This window comes from Hakea prostrata, chromosome 4, assembly GCF_041222555.1.
Source record: "Hakea prostrata isolate BN-2017 chromosome 4, UWA_Hpros_2, whole genome shotgun sequence".
Lineage (NCBI taxonomy): Eukaryota > Viridiplantae > Streptophyta > Magnoliopsida > Proteales > Proteaceae > Hakea > Hakea prostrata.
The window spans coordinates 55,493,298-55,505,978 of record NC_142603.1 but is presented as its reverse complement, the minus strand read 5'-3'; the positions used below and the strand labels follow the sequence as shown (position 1 = coordinate 55,505,978).

General features: G+C 38.9%; 1 protein-coding gene across 5 annotated transcripts in view; it reads left to right on the top strand.

Moving 5' to 3' along the window:
• Positions 1 to 11,648, top strand: part of LOC149019759 (metal ion-binding protein) — a 157,576-nt gene extending 145,928 nt beyond the window's left edge. For 2 of the 5 annotated variants that reach the window (XM_089153729.1, XM_089153730.1), the window contains 2 exons: positions 3,539 to 3,681; positions 11,183 to 11,648. In XM_089153729.1, the coding sequence (XP_089009855.1) occupies positions 3,539 to 3,681; positions 11,183 to 11,301 (262 nt within the window). In that variant the 3' untranslated portion in view covers positions 11,302 to 11,648. The remainder of the gene's footprint in view (positions 1 to 3,538; positions 3,682 to 11,182) is intronic. The other 3 variants (XM_089153732.1, XM_089153731.1, XM_089153733.1) reach the window with 3 other exon arrangements.
• Positions 11,649 to 12,681: the final 1,033 nt, after the last annotated feature.

Below are 12,681 nucleotides of genomic sequence, written 5' to 3'. Positions count from 1 at the left end.
GTAACTCATGGACTCATACAAGATCAAAATATAGAAAACTCGCCATATGGCTTCAAGGAAACATAGAGTGAATGGGGATTCACTCTAAGACTATGAGGATTAGAGACTAGGCCATACAGTAGTGTAATACCTTCCTCACAATCAAAACAATTAGAAGAAACAATAGAGAGAGTAAATTTAGAGAGAAACAGATCGATTATTAACGTTGAAGAAGAAGATTCGACGGAGAAACTCTAACGAATGCTTGGGGATCTTCCTTGGCTTCGAAGAGGAGGTTTTAAGCTTCTTCCCACGTTCTTCAAAGGCTTAGGAACATAATGAGGCTGAAATCCACGAAGTTCTAATATATAGAGCATCAAAAACCCTAAAAAACAGAGTTTTACAAAACTGCCCCTAACTCTGTGGGTCTCTCACTTGGGTCTGTCAAGATGATCGACCCACCTGATCGACCCAGGCTGACAGCAAGCCCAAGAACAGGGATTTCAAGCTCCAAACGTCAAGATTTTCTATGGGGCTTCTCCGAACTCAACAAGTGACTTACTTAGCATTGAGGAACCTTCCAAAACATGTCCAACTAGGCCTCAAGTCCATCAACCAAGCTCTTCAACATCAAGATGCAGTTTCTTCCCTAAATCAAACAAGGTTTCCAAATAGGGAACTCCATCATCAATCTCTATGGGTTCTGATTCAAACACCATGTCTTCCACTGAGATGGCCCACAATGTCTTCTTCTTCCTTCGGATCTACACTAAGGGGAGAGGTCTGACCGACTTCCTAGGACCTTCCAAAGATATCAACACTGTACTCAAGGTCCAACTTCAAGGTCAAACATCAATCTAGTCACTTCTTCATCCAAAACAAATAGGTGTCTAGGTTAGGGTTAGGTGGGATTCACAGAGATTCTTGCAGATGATACTCCTATGTAAGATGGAGTATCGAACAGGAACAACTGGTGGATGATGTGCAAGGCGAGCAAAGACCTATGAAGACTTATCAAAGGCGATCTATGCGATAACCCCCTTCTATGTCAAGCCAGTTGGAAGCTTCAACTCCTAGTCCTGAAGTCCCATTTACTCCAAGTGAGTCTATTTCTAAACCATCCCTTCATCCCACCTTAGACTTACTAATTGCATTAAGAAAGCAACCATGGACTTGCACCAAACATCCTATTTCCAATTTTGTTACGTATCAATCCCCATCCCTATAATTTCAAAGCTTTGTTCTTTGTCCTCTACTTTTATTCCTAACACATGGCAAGAAACATTATCTCTCTCAAACTAGAAAGGAGCAATGGATGAGGAAATGAGAGCCCCAGAAAAAATAGGACGTGGGAACCGGTGTCTTTGCATGTATGAAAGCCAATTTTTGGGTATAAAACTGCAAATGGATATTTTTCATCAAACACAGGGCGGATGGAATAATGGAGTGATACAAGGCGAGATTGGTGGCAAAGGGCTTCACTTAAACCTATGGGATAGATTATCAGGAGTCATTTGCCCCAGTTGCCAAGATGAATACACTTCAAGTTGTCCTCTCTTGTGTAGTGAACAAAGGGTGGAGCCTACAGCAGCTAGATGTAAAAAAATGTTTTCCTCCTTGGATAGATTCAAGAGGAAGTGTATATGGATATACTGCCTAGTTATGCTACTACTAAGACTAGTGGGAAAGTGTGCAAATTGAAGAGGGCACTATATGGGCTGAAGCAATCTCCAAGAGCCTTTATTGGAAGGTTCCATAAAGCCATAATTTCTAATGGCTATAAACAAAGCAATGCATGCCATACCTTGTTCAAAAAAAGAGGTGGTTCCCATTCCATTGTACTTCTAGTGCATGTGGATGACATGGCGATCAGAGGCAGAAGCGAGGAGGAAATTGCATCTTTTTGAAGATTTTTTTGGGAATTGAATTTGAGATTAAAGATACAGGAAAACTTAGATACTTCCTAGGACTAGAGTTAGCATATTCGGCCAGTAGTGTTTCTCTCTCCCTAAGGAAGTATAATCTAGATGAATTGAAAGAAATTGGGATGCTAGGCATTAAGTTAGCAGAAACCCCTGTTGAGTGCAATCTACACTTGAAGGCAAATGTAGGAGAACCGGTTGATAAGATAAGCAACTAGAAATTGGTCGGGAAGTTGATCTATTTGTCACACACTAGACCAAATATCACATTTCTTGTTAGTCATGTTAGCCAATATATGCACAATCCCTACTCCTTGCATCTAGGTACAGTGTACTGGATCTTGAGATACTTGAAGACTACTCCAGGAAAAGATATTTTGATTTCAGCTCATGGCCACCTAAGAGTTTAGGTATGTACAGATGCAGAATGGGCAGGGTGTCCAGATGATAAAAGGTCTACCTCTGGTTACTGTGCATATGTAGGAAGCAATTTGGTGGCTTGGAGGAGCAAAATGCAGGCAGCAGTTGCAAGGTCCAGTGCTGAAGCTGAGTTCATGGCATTCGCTCAAGGTATTTGTGAAGTACTGTGGTTGAAAGGTCTGCTTCAAGAGCTTGGGACAGGATTAGAGACGCCTATACAGCTGTAATCAGATAGCAAATCAGCAATTAATATAGTTCACAATCCAATATAGCATGATAGGACCAAGCATGTGGAGATTAATAGGCACTTCGTCAAAGAAAAGATTGAGGCTGGACTGATTCAAATTACTTTGTTACCTTTGAAAATCAACGGGCTGATATTCTTACAAAGAGCTTGAGTACCAGATGTTTCAGTAATATCCTTGGCAAGTTGGGCATGATAAATATCTATGCTTCACTTAAGGGGGAGTGTTGTAAGGCAGCAGTAGTATTAATTAGTTCATTTAGGGTAGAATTGTCTTGTTAGTTTCTTTTATTATTCTCTTATAAGATTCCCACAATGGGAAGATCTGTTCTATTTTTGATAAGTTTCTACTACAAATAAAGGACCTGCTGTGTCTCTCTGACTCAAGTGGGGAATTCTTCAAATCTTACAACAATATTCAATAATTGAGAGAAGGACGAAAACATTGTAGTTTACAGGGAGGGAAGAAAAAAATAGCGAGCAATAAGAAAATATTATGTGAAACAAATCACAGCCTGCATAATGTACAGGAAGTATTAAAAATGGAAACCTCATTATTGCTCCTCTTGTCAGTTTTATTGTCTTTTTCCTGATTCTTTTTACTTGATAAAATTGATTTTGCCTATGATCTTTTCCATATATTTTCCTAAATAACATCTTAATGAAAAGAGTTCCAATGTTGTGGAGTCCTAGATTCTGCTTGCCTCAGAATGACAGAAACCAGAATTCGACCGTGGAGTATATGTGGTACTGGTTTCAACTAATTGACCAAAGTGCTCAAAGCTGCGAGTTACAAGTGTAAACTGTATTTAAGCACAATGAATAGACCATAAATTGCATCGCGTGAACATAGTCCAATGTTCAGAATGCAAACGTGTAATAACGCTGCATCATTTGAGCATAATCAACATCACCATTTTGCTGTCACTGGTTGATAACTTCTAGGTGTTGATTTGCTCCCTTTGTTTTAAAGATGTGCAGGTGCTGGGAATTTGCGAGATGATATTCTTTACTACAGGCAGGAACTTGAGAAGTGCACTGATGGTGACGATGAGAAAAGAGCATGCCTCATGGATATGGGTATTAAAGCCTTAAGGTGTGTCCAACTTTACCAAGGTGTAAGCCCAGCTTTTAGTGCCTTATTTTTTTTAGGTCTTTTTTTGACTATGTCCAATATGAGACTGTATTATCACATGGCTCAACAATTCACTTAAGCACTTGTTTTATGGTTGGCATGAATATTGTCAGTCACCATATGTTAGAACAAACACTAAAGGAGATTTTTTTTCCTGATAAGTTAGTTTTGCACTAGAAAGAGAAGATGTACAGGACAGGCGGCCCCCTAGAATCCCACATATGAAGAGGGAGTAAGGTGCGACAACCCAAGAGGGCATTACCTACTAAATAGGGTTCCAAATAGGTAGAAATCCCACTTACCACCAGTAAAACGACTAGCTCTACTAGCACTCTAGGTTGCTCCACATTTCTCCGCAATATGCTGTCCATTGTCCACTTCAGCAGCAGCCATATAATCAGCTAGCTGATTCTGCTCTCTCTACACATATCTGAATTCCTTCTGATGCAGTAAATTTGCCTTTTGTTTGATTTCCCATTTGGTCTGTTTTTCCAGGGGCCTTGAACTTTTCCATTGATCATAGCAAAATCCAATTGGGAGTCAGATCCAATGAAAACCTCCATAAAGCCACTCCTGTTGCAGCACTGCTATCCTTTAAGAATTGCATGCGATTCCTTAGCTAGAACCGATAACTCTGTTCTTTTCCCTGCATAAGCTAATTAGGCCTTACCAGTATCATCCCTTAAGGCACCTTTGTAGGCTGCTGCTGAAACCACTAGGGTTCCTTTGCTATGCAAAACCACGTTAGTGGGTGGTATAATCCAACAGCAGGCCTGAAGAATTCTGCACTTCTTGGCAATATGAATGCTCAATTTCTCTTTCAAGTGATCTAATTGGCCTCAACATCCTGATGGCTGATAGAACATAAAATGTGAAACATTATCATGGGACATCTGTACGCTGAGGATTTCGCCAATCAAATCAACATAGGAAGATTCTAGATTGGAACACATTGACATTCCAGATGACATCAGGTAAACCAAGTGACTGAACCTTCTGGTAACATCGGTACCAATAAATAAGGAGACAAAAGCTAAGGGAGGTATTTGTAATAGATGAAGTAACTTCACACCTCAACAGTTGGTGTCGTCTGTGGGAACTCTATCTCAAGTAAAAGAGCAAGAAGTCCTCTGTAATGGAGACACCATTACCACCATCTCTTGCTAGCTGAGAGCACTCAGGCTGTTTCTCGGCTATTGACGAGATTAAAGGTAAGAGAACTGGTAGAGCAGCAACCAGGACGGCCTCCTGAAAATTTGATTCCAGAAGTGCCAGAGGCGATCCTGCAAGTTTTGCATGCTGTGATCCTCAGAATGTTTCTGGTGTTACAGCTGATCCAACTGTGTCAATGACAACAGCTCAGCTGTCCGCCTTATTCCAGATTTTGAGCACACAGATGGTGCAAACGCGGAGGATTACGATCAAGAGGCAAATCCTCCAGTCTTGAAGACCACAGGCTTTCAAGAGACCCGAATCAGTAGACTACAGTTGGAGCAAAAAAAAATCCAAAAGACCAATCTGATCAAGCAGATGACCAAACTATCAAGAAAGCTCATCTACAAGCTACTTCTGCACACGATCTGCAGACAGTCAAGAATGGCGAAACTGTCAAAGCAAGGGATGGAGGCAGTGAACCTGCAAGCAAAAGAAGCTTTGGAGAAAAAGCTTAAGCAACTCAACGTCAAGTTAAAAGAGTTGAATCAAAGGGCAGATCCAAATGATCAAATGTTGACAGGTATAATCAGTATTCGAATATGACGGGAGTGCTTACTGCTCAAAGCTTAACTGGATGTCCAGATCAAATGCCAGGAAGGAAGAAGTTTTAAAAGCAGAACTGTAAAAGAGAACCCTCGATAAGGGATCGGCAAGGTAAAAGATTCAAAGTTGATCACGCACGTTACAGACAGAAGGTAAATGCTCTTTTGGTTAATCCCGAGCAAATGTCTTATAGCAAGTTGATGATAAGGCCACTGGAAAAATATACTTCATTGGCATCTGTAAAAAGAGAAGAGCACGAGCAGTCCAAATACTGAATATATCACAAGGATGTTTGACATAGCACTGATGAATGTCGAATGCTAAGGCAGACATAGAGAAGTTAATTTCGGAAGGCACCTAACTGTTATGCAGAGAAGAAGAATTCAGGGTAGCTTACGGCCGGGTGACGACCATTACCTGAAATACAATGGAAACTTCCAAGAGTTGGAAATCTAAGAAACAGTGAGAGGGCAAAGGAGAAAGACAAAAACCCTGAGCAGCATAGGGGTACAGATCCTGAGAGAAAGAAGTTCTGGCAGCCTCTTAAGAAACGAGATCTTGGTTTGCCAGTTTTGACTATAATTGTGGGACTGAGGAAAGAATCAGTAAGGACAGGCCTCCGAATGGTACATAGAAACTGCTGAGAAATACCCCAAGATGAAGAAGGAACTTTCGATCTCATTTTTGAAGGAGTATATGGAGATTTTTTGGCTGCACTCCGATGCTATGGTAATAAGAGCAATTATTGCCAATTGCCCAATGCACAGGATTTTGATTAACACAGTAGCATCAGTAGACCTCCTTTCTTATGCTGCTTATCAAAAAATGGGATCCTGTGATGGAAAGCTATGTTGTTGTCTGTTCGTCTTCCGACAATTTGTCATTATCTGAAGTCAGCTCTGGGGAAAGGTGTTATCCTGTCCCACTGATGCAGACTGGTGAGGTTCACTTGATCAGAAATCCACCTCAGGAGATTACTTTTGTTGGCAGGAATCTTATTACTTGGGAAACCAAGAAGCAAAACGTTTTTGTAAGGTCCAATGCTTGAGCAGAGTTTCGAGGTATAGCACGAGGTTGTGAATTAATGGTCTACTAGAAGACTTAGGTGTGCTGGTTCCCCTTCCCTTAATGTTGTGATAACAAAGCTACTATAAACATTGCCCATAATCCAGTGCAACATGACAAGACCAAGCATGTGGAGATTGCCAAGAATTTTATAAAAGAACAGTTGGAAAGTGGCATAATCTGTATGCTATTCATGAAGTTTGACGATCAAACTTCACCAAAGGGTTACCTGGACATACGTTTCATCCTAGTTTGACCAAGTTGGGCATGTGTGATGTCTATGACCCAACCTAAAGGGGAGTGTTGTCAAGAAAACTTGTCCCTCTCGAGATTGGTGCTAGCACTGGTCTGCAAGAGGGAAGTTTCCTTTTTTTCTTCTTAAGAATTCCTAGTTCTAGTTAGTTGGGTCTTAGTGTTCTTATTAGGAATTTCTTCTCCTTCTCAACTTGTAATTCGTTTTCCTACTCGTAAGTTGGCTTACTTCTGTAAACTATAAATTGCCCACTGGGGCAATGAATGAACAACAATTCTCTGAGTAATTAACTCTTGTACTTACAACACTAGCCTTATACTTGTGCAATGTGCACAATACCATCAGCTTTACACTTGACTCAGGTGACAACTTATCATATGATACGGCATTAGAGATAGGATGAGTACTTGTTCCTAATTGTTGACATATTATAATTGGTGAGTCTAAGGAGGGGTCAAAGACAGGAGTAGAAGTAAAGTCATCAGGATGAATAGTTAGAGGACTTGGTACTAGTGCTTCAATTAACCTAGTAGAACTATAAGAGGCTCTCCTTGTTGTGCTCCTTTCTAGTGTGAACTACTTACCTTTAGAGGTGATTTTAAAATAGCTTGCTCTGCCTGCATACCAAGTTCATGTCCTTAAACCGATGGCCATTGTTTGTCCAGTCACCCACTCTTCAAAAGGGGCATCATCAGCTGGAATATCCATCGGAATTTCCATATGAGGAATAAGGATAGTAACCTCTTCTCTAGACTCACTCTCCCTGATGTAGGACTAGCAGCTCACAACACTGTTCAGCAGCACTAAAGCACTTTTTTGCCACCAGGGGTATCCTGGTAATTTAGGGAGCCCTAATAGATTCCTATTGGGTCTCATTAAATATATAATTTTATTAGGAACCTAGTTTTACTTTTCTTTTCTTTTTTTCTTTTTTTTTTTTTTTTTTTTTTTTTCTTTTTTTGGGTTATTTAAGTCGGTCTAGGAGAAGTTATGAAGGAGTCCTATTTGAAGCGAAAGTCCCCTTTTTATTTGGTTTATGTCAATTGAACAAAAAAATAGGAAAAGAAGAACCCATGAATGAGAAGAAGAAAAGAATGAGGGAAAGGAATTGAGACATCTCATTGTCGATGTGAGAATCCTCGAATAACAGGCTTCACTATATAGGGAAAATTACCATTACAAAAAAAGGGAGTAAGTATCCTATGGTTGAGTCCAATATGGACTTCCAACTATCCCTTGGATCTCTCTTATCCTTATTACTTTAATGAGAAGAAGAAAAGAATGAGGGAAAGGAATTGAGAGATCTCATTGTCGATGTGAGAATCCTCAAATAACAGGCTTCACTATATAGGGAAAATTACCATTACAAAAAAAGGGAGTAAGTATCCTATGGTTGAGTCCAATATGGACTTCCAACTATCCCTTGGATCTCTCTTATCCTTATTACTTTAATGAGAAGAAGAAAAGAATGAGGGAAAGGAATTGAGAGATCTCATTGTCGATGTGAGAATCCTCGAATAACAAGCTTCACTATATAGGGAAAATTACCATTACAAAAAAAGGGATTAAGTATCCTATGGTTGAGTCCAATATGGACTTCCAACTATCCCTTGGATCTCTCTTATCCTTATTAATTTAACCCTTATTACTTTTTTTAACATGGTATTCCGAAATTACCCTTATTACTCTTATTACTTTCTTTAACCTGGTATTCCTAAATTACCCTCATTACTCTTATTACTTTCTTTAACATGGTATTCCTAAATTACCCTCATTACTCTCTAAGACTCCCCCTCAAGCTAGATAATGAACATCAAATATTCCCAACTTGTTACAAATATAATTCACTCTTCCAGCCCCCAAAGATTTGCTGAATAAATCTGCCAATTGTTCTTCAATTTGAACATGATTAGTGGAGATCAGTCCTTGTTGTAGCGTCTCACCAACAAAGTGACAGTCTTCTTCAATATGCTTTCTCCACTCGTGAAAAATATGATTCAATGTTATATGGACAACATCTTGATATCACACCAAAGAGACATAGGTTATTCATGGTCAAACCAAGCTCTCCTAAAAATTACTTAATCCACATAAACTCACTGGTGACAAGTGCTACGACACAATACTGTGATTCTACACTAGATCGAGCAATCACTATGTGCTTTTTACTCCTTTAAAATCAGGATACAAGGTTTCCTCCAATAAAGGTACAATAGCATGTAGTAAACCTCCTATCAGTCAGTGAACAAGCCCAATCTGCATCAGAAAATCCCTCAACTCTCTAATAACCATGGTCTATGTGAAGGAGAGCATTTCACTACTAAGAGCTCTCTTAAGATAACTCAATATATTCATGATTGCATCGCAATGAGTGGTCTAAGGATTAGATAGAAACTAACTCACAGCATTGACTTGAAAAGCAATGTCAAGTTGAGCTACAACCAAATAGTTCAGCTTTCAAACCAAACTCACTTCTCTAGATCTATAAGAGGTTCTCCATATTCGAGTATAAGCTTTTGTGTTCAAAGGAGTCTGCTTGTGCAGAAGCCTTCTGCATCAGGTTCTCCCTTTTGGAGTATTCAAAGGCTTTGAACAAAGCATCCTTATTTCAAATGGTATGTCAATCACATATTTATGTTGGGATAAGAAGATTTCCTTCTTGGACTGAGCCACTTCTATCCCTAAAAAGTATTTGAGCCTTCCCAAGTTTTAGTCTGAACTATTTCTACAAATAGGTCTTCAATGCATCAATACTAGCTGCGTCATCTCTATTAATGATAATATCATCAGCATACAAAACCAAAAATATCTGCCCGATATTGGATTGATAGAAGGACATTAAGTAATTGCTCTTAGTCAAACCAAACTCTATCACAATTAAACTAAAGTGGCTAAATCATGCACGTGGTGACTGTTTCAGCCCACATAGTGACTTCTTCAAACAACATATGAAACCATTCGTCCCTAAAGCAACAAACCTGGAGGTTACTCCATATAGACTTCCTCCTGGATATCTCCACTGAGGAAGCATTCTTTACATCTAGATGAAATAGGTGCCAATGAAATGTAGCAACTAAGGAGATTAGGATACAAATAGAAGTGAGCTGCACCACAAGAATAAAAGTATCCAAATATTCCACTCCATACATTTGAGCATATCCTTTCGCCACAAGTCTAGACTTCAATCTAGCAAGCGTCCCATCAGGATTTACTTTCACTGAAAGCACCTAGCAGCACCGAATAGCGGTTTTCCCAGGAGGCAAGGAAACAAGGTCCTAAGTATAATTTTCCAGTAGAGCATTTCCACCTAGGTTTCAACAAGGCTTCAAACACACTCTTAAGAAGAGAGTGAGTCTCAATGATAGATAAACTGCATGAAAAGTGGGAGATAGTATACAAAACAAAGTTAGAGGTTGGGTACTAAACATAACTCCGAGTACCTTTACGAAGAGCACTTGGAATGTAAAGGTCAGAAGCAGGGACTCACCACAGGATCCACGGGTGGAGGAGCCGTAGATGTTTTCAGATGTCATTGATTCAAAATACTGATCTCTTCGTCTGGACAGGTGGAAGCGGAGGCTGAGCTGGAACAGGTGAAGAACTAATAAGAGGCAGATGCATATCCAGATTACAGAGTCAAAAGAATTAACAGACTTAAAAAAATGAAACATCAGCAGTGCAAAGGAATAACAACGATATCATAAACGGGTCATTCCGGTTGCCACCAAATAAGTTGGAGCGCGTCAATCTTCGTATTGGTAGAAGAATTCGAAGCACTCATAACACCATATTGTAGTGGCGTGACCAGCCAGAGCAATTTTTATGGTTATTGCAGGGTATGGTGTTTTCCACTTCAGGCAATCCCACCACCACCACCCCAACCCAAGCATGAAAAAAAGAGAATAAAGTTGTGTCCTCTTGGAATAGACAGTTGGATCTAGTACCACCAATAGGAGGAGGAAAGTGTGGACGAAGAAAACAAATAGAGAAATAAAATCTGGGTTTTCATGTTCATCAATTTTTATATATGTACGTGTTGTTTTTCATTCACTCAAGCTTGTCAATTTATATCCACTTAAAGATCATCAGTGGAGCTTTGGCCAAAGCAGTTGCTGTATAATGATCAGCAAACCATGAAATTCAGTTCCCTGTGGAAACAATCTTCTCTCACACCTGCCAGATTGGTTAGTTCCCATACAAATTCTGGCAGCATTGTGCAGAAGGATTTCAGTGAAAATCGAATGCCCCCATTCATGCATCAATGTGGATGCAAGGACTTTGCTTTTACACATGCTTTACAATCATGCACCTTTTAGAAAATCAGAAAATTTATATGTTTATTTTTTTCTATTTTTTAATTTAGAATTAGCATTTGATTATGCTAGTTCTCTCTTCTGCATCTGTAGGCGGTACTTCTTCCTCGTCACTTTCAGGTCCTACCTTTACTGCACTCCGGCATGTGACATGGGATTTCTTGCATGGATTAATGCGAGGCCTGAACTGGGTCATCTCTGCCATAATCTAAGGTTTGACAAATGACAGATTTCTTCCGATTACTTTGAGAAGCATTGTGGCTAATGAGCCCTTTCAATACTGTTATTGTGGTAAAATGGTGGATTAAGTTGGCACTAGCCCCAATAACACCAACCCCCCCAAAAAAAAATTTAATAATAATAATAATTGCCATTTGTCAAGTATATTGATTTTATGTTGGATACATACTGAATATGTAAAACAGTGGAATGCTCCATATTCTTTCGTAAGCATCAATTGCTTTTCCACGTAGCATTTTTTGATAGAGAGTAAAGATTCAAATAATTGGTTAATTATATAGAATACTGGAACACGTTTTTCAATCTTTGGGGCGTAATTATTTGCATCTCAATTTTCTTTAAAATACTCCAATTTGATCATTTGAAAATGCCAATTGGGAATGGATTGCCTCCCAATGGTCTCTTACTCCATGGATGGAAATTTTTCTTTGCTAGAAATATTTTGAATAATGTTACCCAGCCTAAAGGATTGTTTCAAGAATGAAATTCATTTTGTTCCAAGGGATGTCAATACTGTTGCTGATGGCAAGGAGGGTTCTGTTGCTTGTTTGCGTGCGACAATATGGCGAGTATCTGATTCGTGGTATATGGATGTTTCCAGGTGTAAACACGTTGAGGAAAATCTCTTTTCAGTTTCGTACCCAACCAAAAAAACGGTAATTGGGAGGAAAAAGATTTTTCCTTTTCTTCTTGTTGGAACTTGGAAGCATGGAAAGAAATTTCGGCAAATTTACGAAACCAGGGGGCGAAACGATATTTACCAGATATCGCCGACGCCGAGAAATCGGCAATATCTCGTGATATTTCGCGATATTTCGGAAAAATCTATTTTTTTACTTTCTTTTGTGTGTGCTTTTTATACTATTTCTTGCACTTTTTAGGCGATTTCTCTCACGATTGTATCACAATCTTACCAATTTTATCACAATGATTCAAGATTCAAAAGTTAATGTGTTAAATGTAATTCGGAAGAAAATCTACATAGAATAACTTATAAATAGCAAAATTTTTTATAGCAAAATCATCAAGATTAATGAGCAATCTTATTAACTATATTCTAGTGATCTAAGTCCTCAAAAGTCAACATGCCAAATGTGGTTAGGGAAGAATATATACATGAAATAATTTATAGAAACAATTTACATTATGAAGATATTTTGTAATAGAATCGTCGATTAATCTTTCCAACTATGTCCGAATGATTTAGGCCTTAGAAGATAACACATTAAATGTGGCTAGGCAGGAGATTTAAATGAAAATATTTATTAAGAAATAATTTAAAATTATCAAAGTCAACATGCCAAATGTGATTAGGGAAGAGTGTATACATGAAATAATTTATGGAAACAATT